The 19,509-nt window shown below is 38.1% G+C and overlaps 1 protein-coding gene across 1 annotated transcript in view; it reads right to left on the reverse strand.

The window, feature by feature from the left end:
- Positions 1-584: 584 nt before the first annotated feature.
- The window catches only part of TMPRSS15 (transmembrane protease, serine 15), a 103,629-nt gene continuing 84,704 nt past the window's right edge, over positions 585-19,509 (reverse strand). Inside the window, exons 20-25 of the mRNA XM_005877429.2 lie at positions 15,094-15,143; positions 14,756-14,930; positions 9,992-10,173; positions 8,383-8,478; positions 5,229-5,368; positions 585-1,030 (exon numbers count right to left, since the gene is read on the reverse strand). Of these exons, the coding sequence (XP_005877491.1) occupies positions 875-1,030; positions 5,229-5,368; positions 8,383-8,478; positions 9,992-10,173; positions 14,756-14,930; positions 15,094-15,143 (799 nt within the window). The 3' untranslated portion in view covers positions 585-874. The remainder of the gene's footprint in view (positions 1,031-5,228; positions 5,369-8,382; positions 8,479-9,991; positions 10,174-14,755; positions 14,931-15,093; positions 15,144-19,509) is intronic.

Here is a 19,509-nt window from a genome sequence, read left to right on the forward strand (position 1 = left end):
ATTAAAGCCATGAAACAAATTCATTTATTCCACATTTTTGGTCTTCTAATGGGCAATTCAGCTGTGTTTAAATAAATGCTGCACATGTTAGAAACATCCACTGTAACACACACAAATCGGGAAAAATAAATTTTTACTAGTTGCATTTCTTAAATATGTATACTTATTTTTGAAAGTTTTAAAAAAATACCAGCTTGTAAGAAATAGATAGTATGAATAATTCAGGTAATAAAGGATCCAATAAAAAACTACAATATCAGTAAATTTACCTTTTATTTTGATAGTAGGGCAATATATAGACTTGTGCTTATTTGCTGTTTAATTAGCTTATTTGAGAGGGACATGCAATCAACTTAGTCCAGGTCTCTGACATGAGCTTAGAATACATACTTTTTATGAGTAGGGGAACCATTAAAAATATGCTCAAGATGAATTAGAAATGTGTTTGGATAGAAACGCAGGAAGACTATTGAGTTTTCGATAATAGCAGTTTAAGCTGAAAGTAGGTAATTTCCAGCAGTTTATTTCGAACAGTAACAGACCTTGTGCAAAACAGTCAATTTCACTTCTTTTTCTAATTTTTTTTTAAATAGGAGAATATGATAAAAATAATGATTAAGAGCAAAGAGAATTATATCTGTGAAAAAATAGCTGCTCACAATAAAAACCAAAATGTATTATTTAAAAGTTACTTAGTATTGTAAAGATTAATTTAGTTTTTTTGTTTGTTTGTTTCTCTCTCCCCCAGCATTTCAGTGGCATAGATAAAAATAATGACTTTTAGAAACTATATTTTACAAAATTCTAAATTTCCAAACTTTTTAGAGTGGAGTGAGAAAAGTGCCTGACTTTTGTGTTTGGTTTAGGAAATATTTTAATGGAGAAAACTTTGTATCCATCCTGTGAACCTCGGGCCCCGGGCATACACCCCTGGGCGATTAGGCCGCGCACACTCGTATCCAAATGATGTCACACCAGCCAGGAACCATCTGTTGTTTTCTTGGCACATTAATGGTCCTCCTGAATCCCCCTAAATAATAAATCACAAAAGAAAATTGTGTGTTGTCAATTGATATAAATATATACAATTGATATTGCTTAATTGATTTGCATAATTAAAGGAGTTATGTTCTAAGTATTATGAAGGGATCTGTGGAAAAGAATTATTCTGCATTATATGCTTTACAATAACTAAAAACTCACACATAAAGTTGATTTTTGTTTTCTTGAGTAGCATTAACTTTTCAGCATTAGACAAACACAATCAGATTTGAAAAAAAAACACTTAATGTTTAATGGAAAGAGGCAAATCTATGATGTAATTTCTAGTGATAGGTGCACATGTTTTCATCTTAGATTTCAATCAATGAAATGTTTTTAATTTTCATAAACATTAATTATAACAGATCCTAGTAGAGCTAATCTCATAGATTTTATTTGCACACTAGACACCCGGTGCATGAAATATGTGCACGGGGGGGAGGAAGGGGTGTCCCTCAGCCAAGCCTGCACCCTCTTCAATCTGAGACCCCTCAGGGGATGTCTGACTGTTCCACAGGGATTGGGCCTAAACCGGTAGTCAGACATCCCTCTCACAATCTCACAATCCGGGACTGCTGGCTCCCAACCACTCGCCTGCTTGCCTGATTGCCCCTAACCACTCCCCTGCCAGCCTGATCAATGCCTAACTGCTCCCCTGCTGGCCCAGTTGCTCCCAACTGCCCTCCCCTGCAGGCCTGGTCCCCCCCAACTGCCCTCCCCTGCCAGCCTGGTCACCCACAACTGCCCTCCCCTGCAAGCCTGGTCCCCCCCCTCCCAACTGTCCTCCCTCTGCCAGCCAGCTTGTGGTGGCCATCTTTGACCACATGGGGGCAGCCATCTTTGTGTGAGGGTGTGATGGTCAATTTGCATATTACCTCTTTATTATATAGGATATGTAATGCAAATGAACATAATGTAAGCATATAGTAGCATTAATGACAAAATTGACAAGTATTTTTTCATCTTAATTGTGTAAAAGTGTTTAAATTAATCTGCATTTTTATATAGAAATTTAAAGCTTTGTGTATTTTGTTTGAAATCACTGATACAATAGATTATTTCAATCCAGGCTTGATGTCACTATCTTTGGGCCTTATATTTAAGGGAAAAAATGTGTTCTATAAAAGTACCTTTTCTCTTTTGGGCGCAGAGGAGCATAAATGCATTGGCAAACATAAGTTACCTCTATTCTAGGTGTAACAAATGTCGGCAAGCTGTTTGAAAACAGGGACTATAGTTTTCATTTTTGCATCTTAAGCCTTTAAGCATATTAAGTCCATAATAAGAATTCAGAAATATTTATGCAACACTATCAGTCCAAGGTAGGAATAAATATAGACTCAATATATGACTAGAAATTATTAAAAATAAACCTCAACTGTTTTGATATTTTTAAAACAAGTCATTGGGTTTTCTTCATGTTTTCTAAAATAATTTACTTTTTTAAATAGACAGCAGAAACCAGATACTGATTACATGAACAAGGATTTTAAGTTACCCAGGTCATACTGGGTCAGCTGCAGTTACTCAAAGGATCCACCAGCAGGCTTGGTGCCCAACTGCTGTGTGATCTGTCTGGTTGAGAGACTGATATGTAATTCTGTCCCTTCCCATATTCTAATAACTCATTTCAGTTTGGTTATATACTGGTAAATTCTCCTGGTCGTAATTTTCTGATGTGTTCAATGAAGATAGTTCCTTCCCCCACGATCTCAGAGATGTATAAGCACTTCAAAAATATGAGTGAATGTCCAGAACATAAGTTATTAGCCTAACATTTATGTTTCCACTTAAATGCTATATTTGCAAAGAAAAGAAAAAATCACCACCTTCCTTCAGTATCTGAATGCAAAGTTAGATGGCCATTTTTATTTAGAGTAGTTGTTCTTTAACTTTATTGCACATCAGAATCATCTGATAACCTGGGAAAAACACACCTGTAGAGTTTTTTATGAAGCAGGTCTATGGTGGGGCCTGAGAATTAGCATTGATCACACCTTCTCAGGTAATTCTGCTCTGCTGGATTGGAGGCCACACTTAGCAACCCCCTGCTCTAGAACAAGGCTGAGAATGGGGAGCAAAGCAAGTTTGCTCAGTGTCATTCACTTAAGTTTATGTAGAGATGGCATTCTACAGCCATTCGTGGTGCCTTAAAATCCAGACAAGCGCCTCACAATGTAAGCCTTTGGTGAGCCAAAAGATATTCGAGGACATGTGGATGGCTAATAAGGCAAAATCTTTGACTCTATAGGGAAAAAAGAATGCTTCGAAGAACTTAGTCAAGTGATGAGTCAATAATAACATGTTCATAATTTTAAATAATGTATTCCTATTTAATCAGTCAATCCTCTTGGCATAACATAGTATTAAGTTAAACAGAGAAAATCACATGACTCTCTAGACTACTGAGTACTCAATCATGATAACATTATATTATACAAAGTCCTGCCTTGTTTGGGAGCTTTCTTACTTGCTAATGAATAACATGCTTAGACTCTAGAAATCAGAGCCAAATAGAAGATTTCAGAGATCTGGCATGCATTACTAGCTTAATGTAACTCTAACATCAATAGCATCAGCAGTCATACTTTCTCTCTTGTGCATGAGGTGTCTGCCACATAACCCCCATTAATGGAAATTGAAGTTGTACAGCTGATTTCCCTCCTGAACAATAATTCTATAAGTTTTCCTCTAAGTGGCAATATATCTTACCTTTAACATACTTTTCATTTAAAAGGAAAGCATAAGATCCAGAGGTAAATTTTAATGAAAATGAAGCTAACCCATTTGTCTTGAATTTGCCAATGTTCAGCAAAGCAGAATAAATGTAGAACTAAGCTGAAAGTTTACTTTACATGAGTTGAGACATTGATTTAACTGAAGGATACACATATGGATTCATCTGCTTAAGTGTCTGTTAAAAAGTTTGGTATCAAGTCAAGTTATTATGACATTTATGTGTTAATATATATAACATATTGTTCACACTTGAACAAGTGAAACCATTTTCCCACAGTATAAATTGCTACTTCTGCATTTGTGAGTTATTTGCTTGCTCAGTACTGCTATCAGGTGTAATCTAATCCAGTAGGTGTTAATGCATTAATATTTTATTAATTTTCAAGTACAGAAAACATGCCAGGAAATTTAGTTACAAAGTCTCATAATAGAACTGTTAATATATCTGAGTGCATCGGGCCTCTAGTCTATAATAATAAAAGCGTAATATGTTAATTAGACCAGACATCCTTCCGGATGACCTTCTGGACGAAGCCGGGACTGCGAGGAAAGCCTGGGTCCCGGGTGCCGGAGGAAAGCCAGTGTTGGCAGCCAGGGGAAGGAAGGCCTATTGCGCGAATCTTCATGCAATGGGCTTCTAGTCCTATCTAATAATAGACAAACATGGTAATTGACTGTACCTTCACTACGCCTCCCATTGGCCAATCAGCGAGATATGCAAATTAACCACCAACAAAGATGGCAGTTAATTTGCATATGTAGGCTCGACGCAGCGGAGTGAAGACTGAAGGCAGCTCCAGCTGGAGCAGCGAAGGCTTGAAGGCTGCTCCGGCCGGAGCAAAGGCCTGGGTCCCAGGTACCGGAGGAAAACCGGTGCTGGCAGCCAGGGGAAGGGAAGGCCTATTGCATGAATCTTTTCGTGCAACAGGCCTCTAGTATATATATAAAAGCCTAAGCAACCATTATGACTGAACAACTGGAATGACCAGTCGCTATGACACACACTGACCACCAGGGGCAAACGCTCAACACAGGCGTTGCCCCCTGGTGGTCAGTGCGCTCCCACAGCCAACCTCCTGCGGCCCCTCCCCCCTATTGGCCAGCCAAACTCCCGCAGCCCCTCTCCCTGGCAGGCCGGCCCCCTGATAGGCCTCAATTGCCAGCCAGGTTGAGGGACCCCACCTGTGCACAAATTTGTGCACCAGGCCTCTAGTTTGCTTTATAAACCTTTTCGGCAAATACTAGTTTTGTTTCTAATGTTCAAGTCCACCCAGGAGAATTATGTAAATAATCCACAAATAAAAGCCAAAAGTCACAGTTTTGTAGAAAAAAAATAAATGAAGTTAAGACCCTGATGATTTCTTGACTTCTGAATCATTGTTAAACAACGTAATCATTATATAGCAATGCTTTCTGAAAATGTACGGTGAGCTGTTTGATATGTTTACCTGACAAGAATCTATCCCCCCTTCTTCGTAGCCTGCGCACACCATGTTTTCCGTGATGCTGTATTCTGGCATCTGTTGTTGGCATTTCTCATTTGATATGAGAGGAACCTCAGCTTCTTTCAATATGTCTGCAGTAGGACCTGTTCAAGATGGAGAATGCAGGCAGCCAGTCACAAGTGATCAACAGGCATCAGTGAATGAGCCGCCATCAGTCTTATTTATTTCAACAGTTTACTCTCTTTATCTAGCACTGTGTGTATATAATGGAACTGAACGCTTAACCTTGTACTTCAAAGCACATAATAAAGCCCATCTGTGGGTTTTGCCAAATGGATGTAAAGCACTTCTTCGGTTCCCAAGGGCTAGCAGGAGAAGTGGACAGTCCTTAGGCATGATCGGTAATTTTAAACAGTTACAGTGTTGCTCAGTGGTGGCGGGGGAGGGACCCACCAACACAAAGAGTTTCATTCATGGAAATTAGCAATAGCTCCGAAACCCAGGAGAGCTTTTGATTGGGCACCTGAAGAAGTGCTCCCTTATAATGGCATTCAGCTCCTTGTGCTGCTGTGTGACTGCGCAGGTGCACCCTGAACAGGAGATAAAGCTGAGATGCACTGTGCCCCGATCTGAGGGCATTCAGCTTGTCACCACGTGCAGGTGAAGAGAAAGGAGGCATTTTGTGCCGGAGTGTAATTCCATGGCTTTTACAAAATGACTCATCTACTGGGAACATGAACCTCTGTTTACTGAAATGCTAATCCCAGGAGGGAAATGAAGCAGGTATCTAGTGGCCCAGAAAAGCTCCATGATAAACACTTTCTAATAATTAGCAATTCTGTTTGGCTCCTCAAGAGAGGCAAAAAGTTGACAGCCAGTGTTGTTGCAAAATGTACGAGACCTCATTTCCAGCTAAAAAGACAGGAAACAAGTGTGTGTGTGTGTGTGTGTGTGTGTGTGTGTGGGTGTGTGTGTGTGGGTGTATGTGTAATTTAGGTGCAAAGTAACATAGGTATAACTCAGTGGTGTGTTGGTAAATGTTTAATATCTGGTTTTCAGTGGGGAAAAAGCCCCAATGTATATTGCCTGCCCATCTGCCTGGTATAAACACTACAACCATGGCCAAATCAAGGTACCAGCGTGACAGTAAACATGAAGTTGGGAGAAGATGCGTACAAATGGCTCATTCCAGCTGGTGCAGTGACTCCAGCAGCACATCCCTGGATGATTTCTCAAGTTTAACTATGAGCTTTAAGTTAAGAATGTGAATTGGAGAGGTGAAGATGCAGAAGAAAATTCAGCATCTCACTGCCATCCATTCTATAAAGATCAATTTTATTTTATAATAAAAATCAAAGCCCATTTTGTTGCTTGTCAAAGAATAAAAATTGGTTGGGTATATGATAAAACTCTTTGGTAAAGGAAAATTTGAGCAGTGTTCTTATATTTGATATGTATTTATCAATATGAATTATCAGAGAATAATTGAGCATATGTATATACTCACACAAATAAAAGTAAATTTATTTCAAGTTTACTAATTGCTTTAATTCAATCAACAAATATAACTTCATTTCTTCTTGGTAAACAATATGTTCATGGTTTTTCTAGCAAAATTACTGTGTGCCAAATACTCAAAAGGGGGAGATTTTATAAAATGAAGTAGCTGGAAACCATAAGACAGAGCTATAAAAATTCACTCCCATTTCCATCACCCAGGAATTATTTAAATATGATCTATTTATTTCTAAATGAAATTGATCTCAGATACAGATTTTTTCTTGGCTCCATACCACTCTGAGAGACCTTTTTTAAGTCAATTAAATGCATATCTTTAGTAACAATGTGTATCAGCTCTGAAAAAAAACAACAACATACAACCCATTTCCTATGGAATAAAGAGTCTTAAATTTGTTCATTATTGGATAATTTGTTTTGGAGAGTCTACATTGTGGTCATAAAAACGTCTTCTAATTTTAAGTCTGATAGAGAAAATATCTATCTAGAAATCATTTTTGCTCTTTAGATTTCAAATTCAATAAATCATGACATTTTTCAAGTGGAGGAAATAAAAGAATATACCGTCTTGGACTTCAATACGTTTTATGGACAGTAGACATGAGGCATTTCCAGCAACATAATGAAATTGTAGTGGAGAACCTTTATCGGAATTATCAGGCAGGGGTCTGACTTAAACTTTATGCTTTGTTTTACATGAAGTAAGGATATTTTGGCCGTGAATGCTTCGCTTCTGGGACCGATCTCCTCTCCACAAGATTTAAATACATCTGAATACAATAAAAATGTAAATATCATGGCTATGACCTCTGATCTGTTGTGACTCCAGGGGCCAGGTTCTCCCTTCAGACCTTAGTGCTTTCCTTTTTGTTTAACTATTAACAAGCCGTCAAAACTGTCCTTGATGGAGGTACTTCTATGAGAAATTCAGATGCCAATGAGACTTGCAGTTACATTTAGAGAACATGAAGTACTGGAATGTGTGTTTTTTAAAAAAATCATGTTTGGTTATTATTAATATGCACCGTTTCTGTGTTTGTAAAACATGCTACTCAATAATGCTAGTGAGTCAATGGTGTAACAATTTATAGTATTCAGTGTAAGATGTGCGCTGTATCTGAGTTTTCTGCCAGTAGGCAGAATCGGCTTTTGAAGCTAGAAGGGATTTCTTTCTCATTTTAGAAAATGTGACTATAAGACCTTTAGATGATAAGATAGTTTTATTGATTTGGGAAATGTGACAGCTAATAATGTGGCTTTTGATGAGACTTCATCCATGAGCTTTACAAAAATATATTTTTGAAACTTTTGGTTATATTCATTTAAATAGATGTATCTTTTCTCTTTATCAGTTTTTATAATATAAAAAGTAGATATTGAGTTTGGGGAATGCTTGAATTCTCCTCCTATAAGGATTATAGTTTTATAATATGCTCTATACAATTTGGAAAAAATTCATAACTACACAAATATTCAGTATATGAATATAAGCTTGACTTTGCTTTTAAAGGATATCACATAAAACTGTTATAGCAAAAGAGTTGCACAAAATGTTGAAAATAGTCACAGGATGGTGCAAGAGCATACTTTTTCTAGTAAAAAAGACCCATTTGATTTTTTTATGGGTCTGATACTTTACCATCATGAACAATCCTCCCCCAGCCAGCAATAGAACAAATTCTTCCTGGAAGGAAAACTTGATTTTCTTCTGGTAAGCAAATAGGTTGTATATAATCTGAAAACAAAACAAAGCAAAACAAGAGCTAGAATAGATGCACATGCATTTCCAACAATGTTTTAAAAAATCAAACATTATAAACATTTCATCTAAAACAATTGGTACTTTTGTTTTAGATAGCCTGGACATTTATTAGACATCAATCTTTGGGGAAAGAAGCATTTTGGAGCAGTAATTTTTGGACAATCCACTGGTAGCCTTTTAGGATGTTCTACATTGCTTCCTAATTACTCTTTCATGGTGTAAACAATGTTGTACTTCTGGAATTAAACATTTGTATTTAATTTTTAAATAATTATGGTACTTAATAGGAAGTAGTGCCAGTACTGTGAAAATCTTGGCAAGGCTGTTTTTCAGGGTCAATTAAGAGAAATTTGGGCATATGTTCTGAGTTTATTTATTTATTTTTTTTAGTTTTCCCCATATATCTCACATTAAAAAAGCTTTTAGGCAATTGTTTTACTGGGCACTTATGGAAGCATTAGCATTTGTCACTGGCTTTTAAAGCCATTCTCCAACAATTTACAAGCCACCTGACATTTATTAAAGCTCCCACTGCATGGAAGTCCCAGGGCGGACACAAATGAGTAAGATACTGCGCTTACTCTCAAAGACAGGGCCATAGAACTAACCTCAGTCACCACCTGCTTTGATAAGTGCTGCAATACATGTGGAGACCAAATTCCATAAGAGCAAGGAGATAGCAGCATACCCCCCCTGCGCCCCCCCCCACCCCCCGCTAACTGGGATGGGAAAGGTCTTCAGAGTAAAGGTTGGTGTTGAGTAGAGCCCTTTAAGATAAAGTTCACGCCACAGGTGACTTCTTGTACATTACCTAGGTATTCAGAGAAAGTCCTCCATCTGCCACTTCATTAATATTGAATCTCCTTTAAAATTTTTTTCCTATGGCCTGGCTGGCATTTTTCAGTGGTCAAGCATCAACCTATGAACCGGAAGGTCTGGGTTCAATTCCCAGTCAGGGCACATGCCCAGGTTGCCGGCTGGATACCCAGTGTGGGGTGTGCAGGAGGCAGCCGATCAATGATTCTCTCTCATCATTGATGTTTCTATCTCTCTCTCCCTCTTCCTTCCTCTCTGAAATCAATAAAAATACATTTCACTTTACTTTTAGAACATACACTCTTCTCCCAGTCTGTCCTACTCTGGCTTTTGTGGCAGATGGACCCGCCTTTCTTTTACATGAGAAATAGAGAAGACATGTATTGAAGCATGGCCTACTTTTTCTCTGGACTGCTGCTTTGAATTTATAGAGGGCTCTGATAGTTTATTCCAGTGGCCAACTCTCTAGAAAGTTGGATTTAAATAGCTCCAGAAGGTAACTTAATATGTTTCTCTTTCATTCTACAATTCCATTTAAATTATAATAATTTTTATAACAGAATATTCAACTTTTATGGACTATTAATGCATTGGTGCTGATAAAAAATATTTCAATTCTAATTTTGAATTAATTTGGGCAGATGAGATGACTAAAAGTGATTTGTTTTACCTGTGTAATTCACTTTAAATTCAAGGTGCATCATGACGATGTCACTGTCCTTGCTCCGTTTATTGTAATGTGGGTTTATGACAATTTGATCTATCAACCGGGTCACTACTTGAGGAGAAGTCAGATTCGATGCCGCATGCAGGCCTAGGATTGCTTTCCACTTGGATGGCTCCAAATTTCTCCTGAAGATTATAATAAAGAGGTATAAGAAACTCCCCATCTTTCTAGAGATTTTCATTAAAGATATTTCAGAACTATGTGCTCCCATCCTAAAATGTTCTTGATTTCCTCCAAAGAATTCTTCCTTAAAAAAATATTCCTTTACTTTTTATTTTTCTTACCAGATCACAGAACAAGCCTTAATTACTGCTAATCTCTATCACTTCTGCTAAAGTTCTAGACTGTGGCTCTCAACTTTGGTTTCACATTAGAATCATCTAGAATAACATTGATATCTGCTCTCCCCTTCTTCTCTACCTTTGATTTAATGAGTCTGCATGTGGTACTTTAATTTTAAATGAATTTTGAAATGAAATCTCCAAGTTTATGCTAATGTATGACCAGATTTGACTGCTTAGAGCACATTCCACTGGGGAAATGGCATCTTGGTCCAGGGTTTCTTCAGACAACCACAGCAGCTATTGTAGTAATGGAAGGAGGTTTGGGAACATTCTCCCATTTGGGGTGTCACTGAATTCACACAGACTTAAGGTAAACACTAAAATTTATAAACTAACATAAATGAGTAATTTCCACTTACAATGAACATGAATCATGTTCCATACACAATGTTGGCCATCAATAAAGTATTGGTAACAAATAACATTTGTGTCATAGGATAGATTGAATTGAATAGTATATTTTAAGTGAAAGTGTGCAAGGACTTTTAACTGTACTATTGCCCTGCAACATTTTAACTCCAAGAAATTACCAGTGAGCAGCTGGAATTAAACCATATTCACAATGAAGTAAAAATTCAGTAACTGCAATGATTGCAGAACTAGTCATTTAATTCTTAATAGTTGCAAATGTCTAGTTTAATGTGGTGTTGTACTTGTTGGGGGTGGGGGTAAGGTAATTACATAGACACAGATTAGTGGAATGACTTGTGAGAGAAATATAAATGATACACGTTGGAGAGATATTTTCTTCCCATAGTGTTACTTATACATGCAGGAGAAATAAAAACACAGAAAACAGGCTATTTTCTATGTAACACAATAAGAATGTGTCAGATTAATGTTGCTGTAGATTATATTTAATTAGACCAGTAGCTTGAAGCATGTAGGTTTGATCTTCACAGTTTATGGTTCATGCATTGGTTTTCTACTCAAAGCCTAAAATAATGAGAGGATATGGTGACTACTAAACTCTGTGTTAGCTACAAACTCTCTCATATTATTTACATTTATATGTATAGCTATCACATGGCATATAGTACTTACAAAAGATTAGAGTTTAGGAGGTTAGGTACTTTTTTTTCTGAACTGCATTATTTTATTATTGATTTAAATCTGTATCAAATAAAGTATCTATATTTCTCTAAATTTCTATGTGATTATTTCTGAAGACAAAATTTGTAGAAAGCATTTCTACAAAATAACTTGCTTACTTTAAATATATATATATATAATCACAGACAAGAAAGCTAGAAGGGCTAAGAAAGACAGAAGATAGAAAGGTTATTTCAGATTAAAGAAGACCAAAGAGGCATAGAAATTAACTCTGTGCCTTACCCTGGATTGGTTGTTGGTTGGCAAAATCACAAACAAACCAAAAAATGTCCTAAAGGGCATATGTGGGACAATTGACAAAAATGAATTCATACTATAGATTGGATCATTTTTTTGTTGATGTTAAATTCCCATGATCTGTGATTATATAAGAAAATATCCTTGTTTTTAGTAAAAACACGTGGACATATTTAACACTAAAGGAGCACAATGTCTAACCTGTTATCAAATGGTTGAGAAAGAATTTCTCCAGGTTGGACAGAAAGAATGAGAAAGATTTTAGAACATAAAATTTAAACAAATAATAAATCTGGGTGAAGTTATAAAAGAGTTCTATATACTAATATTTGCAATTTTGTGCATGTTTTGAAAATCAATATAAAACATTTGTAAAGTAAGTAGCTAGTGTCTCTGGGGAAAGACTTGGACTCCTTTTTCATGGACCTTTCAGGTGCAGGGACAGCAACACATTTATATTCACAGTATGCAAAAGTATTTCAGCATCTTAATTTTTCCTGACAATCACCTTAGAAGGTAGATATCCTATGAACACCCTATGGATGAGGATATTGGAACACAGAGATACTAAATTGCATGAGATTAGTAGCATAGGTAGAATCAAAATCTTGTCTTCCAGTTCGAAGCCAACCTTGCCTTTAAGCCACAGAAAAATTGGACCATAGTTTCCAAATATCTTTTTTAAGGTTGAAAAACAAGACAAGTCAATGATAGAGAAACAATGGATGCAAGGATATTTAGGGTCATCCAGGCACACTGAGGCTGAATGGGAATCGGAGTGCGGACCATAAAAATGTAGGCAGAGAAGAGCTGTCCATTGAAACCATTTAACTGCCTGCAGGTTAAAACACTTGGAACAGATTTACACTGAGGACAAGTCTTTTGTGTAGTATGTTTTTAGTAAGTTGCTTGATTTGGGTTCTTCCATCCACATATTAGAAAATTAAGCTTTTCATGGCACAGTTAGAATTTTTAAAAGGCAAATAGGCAGTATAGGCCTACTCAAATATCTTTTTCCAAATATCCCAAATCATAAGCAGAAAGTTCCTTGCTTGGTTAGAGGCATGAAGTAAAAAGCAAGAAACTGGAACTCTTACCAAATGGAGAAAGAAAAAATAATGCCACTGAGTGACTGAGGAGAGGTAAGATGCAAGCTTGGTGAGAATAAGTTGGAATTCATCATGGTTCTGTTACAGCTTACCTTTGTTTGCTTGTGTACAAATTGAAACTGTGTGAAAATCCATTTTATGTCCTATATGACTGAACATGTGTTTATATTAGATGAAACTGCTTTTTGTATATTCATGGTTTGTAAAAGATAAAGATTGGTATCTCTGACTTGCAATAAGTGCATCTGTAAGGTCGATAATTGAAAGATGTTGCTAAAATTGCAAGCCTGGTTGACATTAAGAAAGCATATGTTCTGCAAGAACATCAAACAGACAAATTTACCAAAACTTGGTTAATACTGGAGATTGCTAACTTACTAAGATCTACCCCTGTGCAACAGAAAACACTGAATCTTTAGCTAAAGATACCTTTCACTTGTAACACAATTAGGCTATAGATTGCACATCTGTGACATGCCAAAGGCATATAGTATGTATAGGTAAGAGTTAAAGTCATGTTTAGCAGGGAATGGGAAAATTGACCACTATATATGCTTGCTATGCTCTGGTTGAAGACAGATAAAAACATAATTTATCAGTAGGCAGCAAACTCAAGAAGATGTGCTTTAGGTATGGGAGAGGCTGTAGTTTAGTCACTGTTATAAAGTTCAGCGCATACAATCACAGAGGTTTAGATGTAGATGATCAGTACCATGGACAGTTCCCTAGAGGTTCAAGTAATTGGCCAACCTGAGGTCTGGCTGAAGGTCCTCATTTCAAAGCTCTTGGAATTATGAATTTGAATTTACCCTCCCTCTATACGATGGGTATTTAGGCGAGTTATCCCTTTAATACTCATTCACCGTGGCCTCCCTATCTCCCAAACAACTTTCAAAACCTTCTGTGTGACAGTTTGTTTCCAACTCTCTGAGAACTTCCAATGTTTGTGTTCATAGGGAGTTCAGTCTTTTAATTTAATTAACTACAGCTGCAGCTTCCATTCTGAGCACATATGTGTTTTCCTCAGAGATTCTAGATGCCCTTAGGAGAGGCTCATTGTAACTGTCACAGGGAAGGGCATTTTCTGGAGTTTTCTTCTACCTAGGAAAAGGGTCAGGAAATCGCCCTAGAGCAGGTTTTATGAGTTTTCTATGAGGCAGCCAGATTTTTATCTGACCTAATTCACAAATGTTAGAATGGGATTAACTTCTTTTATACAGATGAGAATTAACAGGTTATTGAGCTCAGGAATATTTATTTTCTCCTCCTGTTCTCTCTACCCTCTCTACCCTATCTACCCACCCTGTTTTCTCCTGTGGCATTGCTTTAGGAATGACTGCTTCTAGAAGGAGAATAAATTCTAGAATTCAACATGTGTTTTATCATGTTACAAAAGAAAAAAATATTAGATATGGTTGACACTAGTTCTAACTTTTAGTTATGGGCAGCATCAAAATAGATCAGACTTGAGAACTAAGTAAACATTTTTATACTAATTCACAATTAAGCCCTCACACACGAATTTTTAGAGCACAAGTTATTTGTAACTGGAGAGCTTTTTTGATGCTAACAATTTGCTGACAATAAATATTGGTCTAATTGAATGATAACAGTACAATTTATACACTACATACTGATTTTATGCCTTTAAAATCCTTACTTTTCAATGATTATGGATGTAGGAAACATAATTCTTGATGCAAATATATAATGAAGAATGATTTTTTAGTCGAACTTTCTTTTATACACGATTATAATGGGAAAAAGATTGGAAAGTTTATAATGTCATAAACAGCGGGAAGAGTTCCCTGATGAGATGGATTTGTGAGGCTACACGAGATGGGATGCACAGTGTCTGCTGTGGTCACCCCACTTGAGAAGAGACACTCTAATGCCACACTCACCCATACACGCAGTGGGCTGCAGACACCAGCCAGTCGTTGCTGACGAGAGAAGCACCACAGAGCAGTTTGCCGTTATACATGAGAGCAGTGAGCCACGGCCAGGCTCCTTCGTTGGCGTTATTTCCTCCAACAATCTTCTGGCTGACTTCTTGAGCCACCATCTTTTCCCCGCACGCTATTAAAATCATTGAAGAAAGAGCATCTATTGTATTTTGGTGGATTTCCTCTGGTCATGAAAATTGAGTGGTTCACTACAAACTAACTTCAGGTGACACACCAACTCTATTCCGAATTTTAAATGAAGGCTTAGAAGAAAACATGACAACGTATTTACTTACGCTTATGGTTACACTGTAACAGAATCAGTGAATCCTGTAGACACCGTGTACTGCAATAGAAGCATAATTATATTTCAGAAATTATGCAGCTAACATTTAGAAGCATGATATAGTGTAGGCTGTCCTTTCATTAGTTAAATTAATTTTTAAATGTAAGAATCCTATATGAAATGTGAGGAGGCTGAAATACAAAGCAGAAAATTCTCAGTTTAAAGTCCAGTGGAATTGAGTTTGCATCCTTTACCACTTACACTTCATGATTTGGGTAAGTTGCTCAATATCCCCGAGACTTGCTTTTGTCATCCATAAAATGGGGACAATGTACTTACTTTATTGGAATTTTCTGAGAAGTAAAAATTATTTTATATTATTGTGCCTTAAACACAACAAACACTCAATAAATGATAGCTATTCTTCATTTGCTTGAACCAACCTTGGATTTCATTACTCTGTAAGACAGAATATGCCTGCATATTCCTATCAGACAACTAGTCAGTGCCTCACACTGTGTGTGAGACTGTGAACTTCATCCAGGGAATTTGATGATGAATTAATCACAGGTCCTGCTTTCAAGAGAGGTAAACATACAAATAGCAAATATAAAATAAAGTCCATTCATAAATACTTTAAAAACTCACTATCTGCCAGGCCAGTTTGGCTCAGTGGTTGAGTGTTGACCTATGAACCAGGAGGTCACAGTTTGACTCCCAGTCAGGTCACATGCCCAGGTTGTGGGCTCCATGATCCCCAGTGTGGGGTGTGCAGGAGGCAGCCAATCAATGGTTCTCTCTCATCATTGATGTTCCTATCTCCCTCTCCCTCTCTTTTCCTCTCTGAAATCAATAAAAATACTTTTAAAAAATAAAAACTCACTACCTTTTTAAATATTTGGATACAAACTTTATTTAAAGCCAAGAAAAAGATTTGTTTTAAAATGTGTTATATGTACCAGCCACTAGAGATCAGTCTAATACAAGGAATTAAAGCACTTGCCCCATATTTCCTGATGCAGCCACTGCAGATATTAGTCACATTAAAACACATACATACACACATTTTAATGATTATATTTAATCATTTTAATGATTTCTATTTATATATTTAACTACACCTATTGTTCATGTTGTTTGGGTCTTGAAGGTTTAGAACAAAACAAAACAAAAAACACACAAAATAAGACCCAAGAACCATAGGAGATCATAAACACAGCCAAAGCAAATCAGTGTTTCTGAAAAATTCATAACGTTAATTTGAAACCACATGCATTCATGTGGTCTGATTGACATATCCTTTAGAGTAGAAGATAACTTCAATGCAAATATAAGGAAATATATTTATATTTTATTAATAAGCAATATGCATGCATGTGTAGCTATCTAGATATAGATATATCAAAACATATTCAGAACTATACAAAGAAGAACCCTCAATTAACTCCACTTCTGTTATCTACTCATAGTTGGGAGAGCTGTAATTTCTGAGATGTGTCAAATTTTATCCTAACTCTTTCTGCATCTATAGTACTCGTCAGTGAAAATCCATATTCAAACCAGTTCATCATGCTTAGATATTAGAAAATGCTTAATACTCTGTGGTATGTATAACACTGGTGAATTATATTTTTAGTAAGCGCAGAAAAGTTTCTAGTTAACTTAATAGTTAACCAAAAAATTAAACTGAACCTTACACTTTATTCTCTATGCATTTTGCCTAGTCAAAAATTTCATACACAAACACACACACACACACACATGCAGTGTCAAAGGAGTAGTTGCTTAACCTGTGGTCAGAATGAGCACTGAATCCACTCTTTGTCCAGGTGTATTTGGAGAGATTGGAGAGAAACAGAATTGCTGTCCTGGCCTTTGGCAGTGGAGTCAGAGCTAGGTTAGCCCTCTGGATAGGAAGAAAGACAATGCCACGATCCTGTGTCTTTCTCTCAGCCCAGTGGGAACAATGCTGTGATATAAATGGATGGGTTTATATCTGTTGTATTGACAACATGAACTCATTTCTCTCCCAATATATGCTCAGCAACATGGCCTTTTTTGTTATTGAAAAGCCTTTCTTTTTCCTTCTCCTTTCCAGAACTGCTATTTAAAGCAAGTTGTTGCTTTGGGGATTTTGGAAAATAGCGCAGCAGAGAGAAAAAGTAGAGCACTTTGAAGTTAGACGGAGTTGGGTTAGATTCTCTATGTTGCCTGCAGGCTTTGTGAACTTGTCCAAGTCAGTTACCAACACCGGACTGCTGTTGCCTCCTCTTTCTAGTGGAGCAATATTGCCTATGTAATAGCTTTTACACAGATTGGACATAACCTCTGCAATATTCCTACCACAGTGTCTGTCACATGATAGGCATTCAATAAAGTGTTTGATAAGCACTGTGTATCCTGTGTCTGGTACCAAGCTTAGAATGCAGTGTTGATCTATATATATTAAGTCAAAGTTTCTTTGACTTTAAGGACTGCTACAGAAGCTGTCTGAATAATTGGAAGAAGGGGAAGTGCAGTATTGGCAGCTGCATGGATTGTACATTTCCAATTCTATCAGGTCAGATTGCTGGTATCTCATTGAGTGGCCTTTCTCTGTGGTGGGAAGTAGTATCAGAATCTCGCATATGCCTCACAATAGGAGAAAAATATGAGGATATCAATAGGTAGATTTTCATAGTTGGAAGAATGATCTTCTTTGATATTCTCTTCCTTTCCTCTTTTTTTTTTTTTTTTAAATCACAACCACTAGTGCAAGGGTGTTTTCAAAAACACCAATTTTCTTCCTAACCGGTTTGGCTCAGTGGATAGAGCATTGGCCTGCGGACTGAAGGGTCCCAGGTTCGATTCTGGTCAAGGGCATGTATCTTGGTTGCTGGCATATCCCCAGGGGGGGGTGTGCAGGAGGCAGCTGATTGATGTTTCTCTCTCATCGATGTTTCTAACTCTCTATCCCTGTCCCTTCCTCTCTGTAAAAAAGTCAATACAATATATCAAAACACCAATTTTCAAAGGGCAATAAATGTAATAAATAAATACATACATAAATAAACTACCTAACTGAATAAATGTACATATTTCTGATTTTCACTAACCCAATATAACATGGCTAATCAAGGAAGGGATTAAGGACCTCTCTGGCTCATGGATGTTTTGAAAGTTTAAATTTCTATGTGTGTAAATGGTGTCTCTTTCAAATAACATAAACACACATACACTAGGGACATCATGGTAAGGTGATACTGGCATTTGATGATATGCATAGAATAACCTAGTTTTTCTCTGAAACATGCATCTAAGTAAGTTGACTGGTTTTTTATATTTTGTCCTTTTTATCATTTTAAATGTCCATCTACACTAATAAAAGAGAAACATGGTAATTAGCGTATGACCGCTACCCTTTTCATTGGCTAATCAGTGAGTATATGCAAATTAACTGTCAGCCAAGATGGCAGCTGGCAGCCAGGCAGCTGATGCGAACAGGGAGGCTTGCTTCCTTCAGTGACGGAGGACTCCAACGTTCCCCCGCCTGCCTTGCCGGCCTCTGAGCTTCAGTTGGAAACATTGTAACATTTATAGAAGATAAACAAAACCCCAGAAACCTCCTGTCAGTCAGCCGGGATCTCAGAGCTGGAGTCGCAACATTGTTTCGAATACAGAAAACAAAGGCCAGAAACCTGCTTTCAGCAGCCGAGCCTCAGAGAGAAAGCCGGCTCCCAGCTCCAGTGACAGCCATAGAAGGTAAATAAATGCCAGAATAAAAAAAAAAGAAAAAAAGGAGAGGTTTGGAGCTTCAGTCGCCCGCCAGCCTGAAAACGGCCCTCAGCCCCTCACCCAGACTGGCCAGGCACCCCAGTGGGGACCCCCACCCTGAAGCAACAAGATGGCGGCTAATTTGCATACTGAAGGCAGGCGGCAGCAGGCAAGGCTGTCTGCAGTCTGGGACCCGGATCTGTGACCCTGCCAGGCGGGCGGCAGTGCTTGAGGCTGTCTGCGGTCCCAGGACCCAGATATGTGACCCTGCCGGGTAGGATCAGCGGAGCCGCGAGGCCTCCTGGCACCCGGATCAGCGTGACAGGGGGCAGCGCCCAAACCCCCTGATTGCCCTGCGCCTCTGTGTGTGACAGGGTGCGGCATCCCAACCCCCTGATCGGCCCTGCTCTGTGCGTGACAGGGGGTGGCGCCGCAACTTCCCTATCGACCCTGCCTTGAGTGTGACAGGGGGCGGTGCCCCAACTCCCCTGATGGGCCCTGCTCTGTGTGTGACAGGGTGCGGGGCTCCTACCCCCCCACCCCCACGGGCCCTGCTCTGTGCCTGATAGGGGGGAGCTCCCCAATCCCCTGATTGCCCTGCGGCTCTGTGTGTGACAGGGGGCGGGGCCACAACCTCCCTATCCGCCCTGCTCTGTTCGTGACAGGGGAAGGC

Source organism: Myotis brandtii, unplaced genomic scaffold (genome assembly GCF_000412655.1).
Source record: "Myotis brandtii unplaced genomic scaffold, ASM41265v1 scaffold52, whole genome shotgun sequence".
Classification (NCBI taxonomy): Eukaryota; Metazoa; Chordata; class Mammalia; order Chiroptera; family Vespertilionidae; genus Myotis; species Myotis brandtii.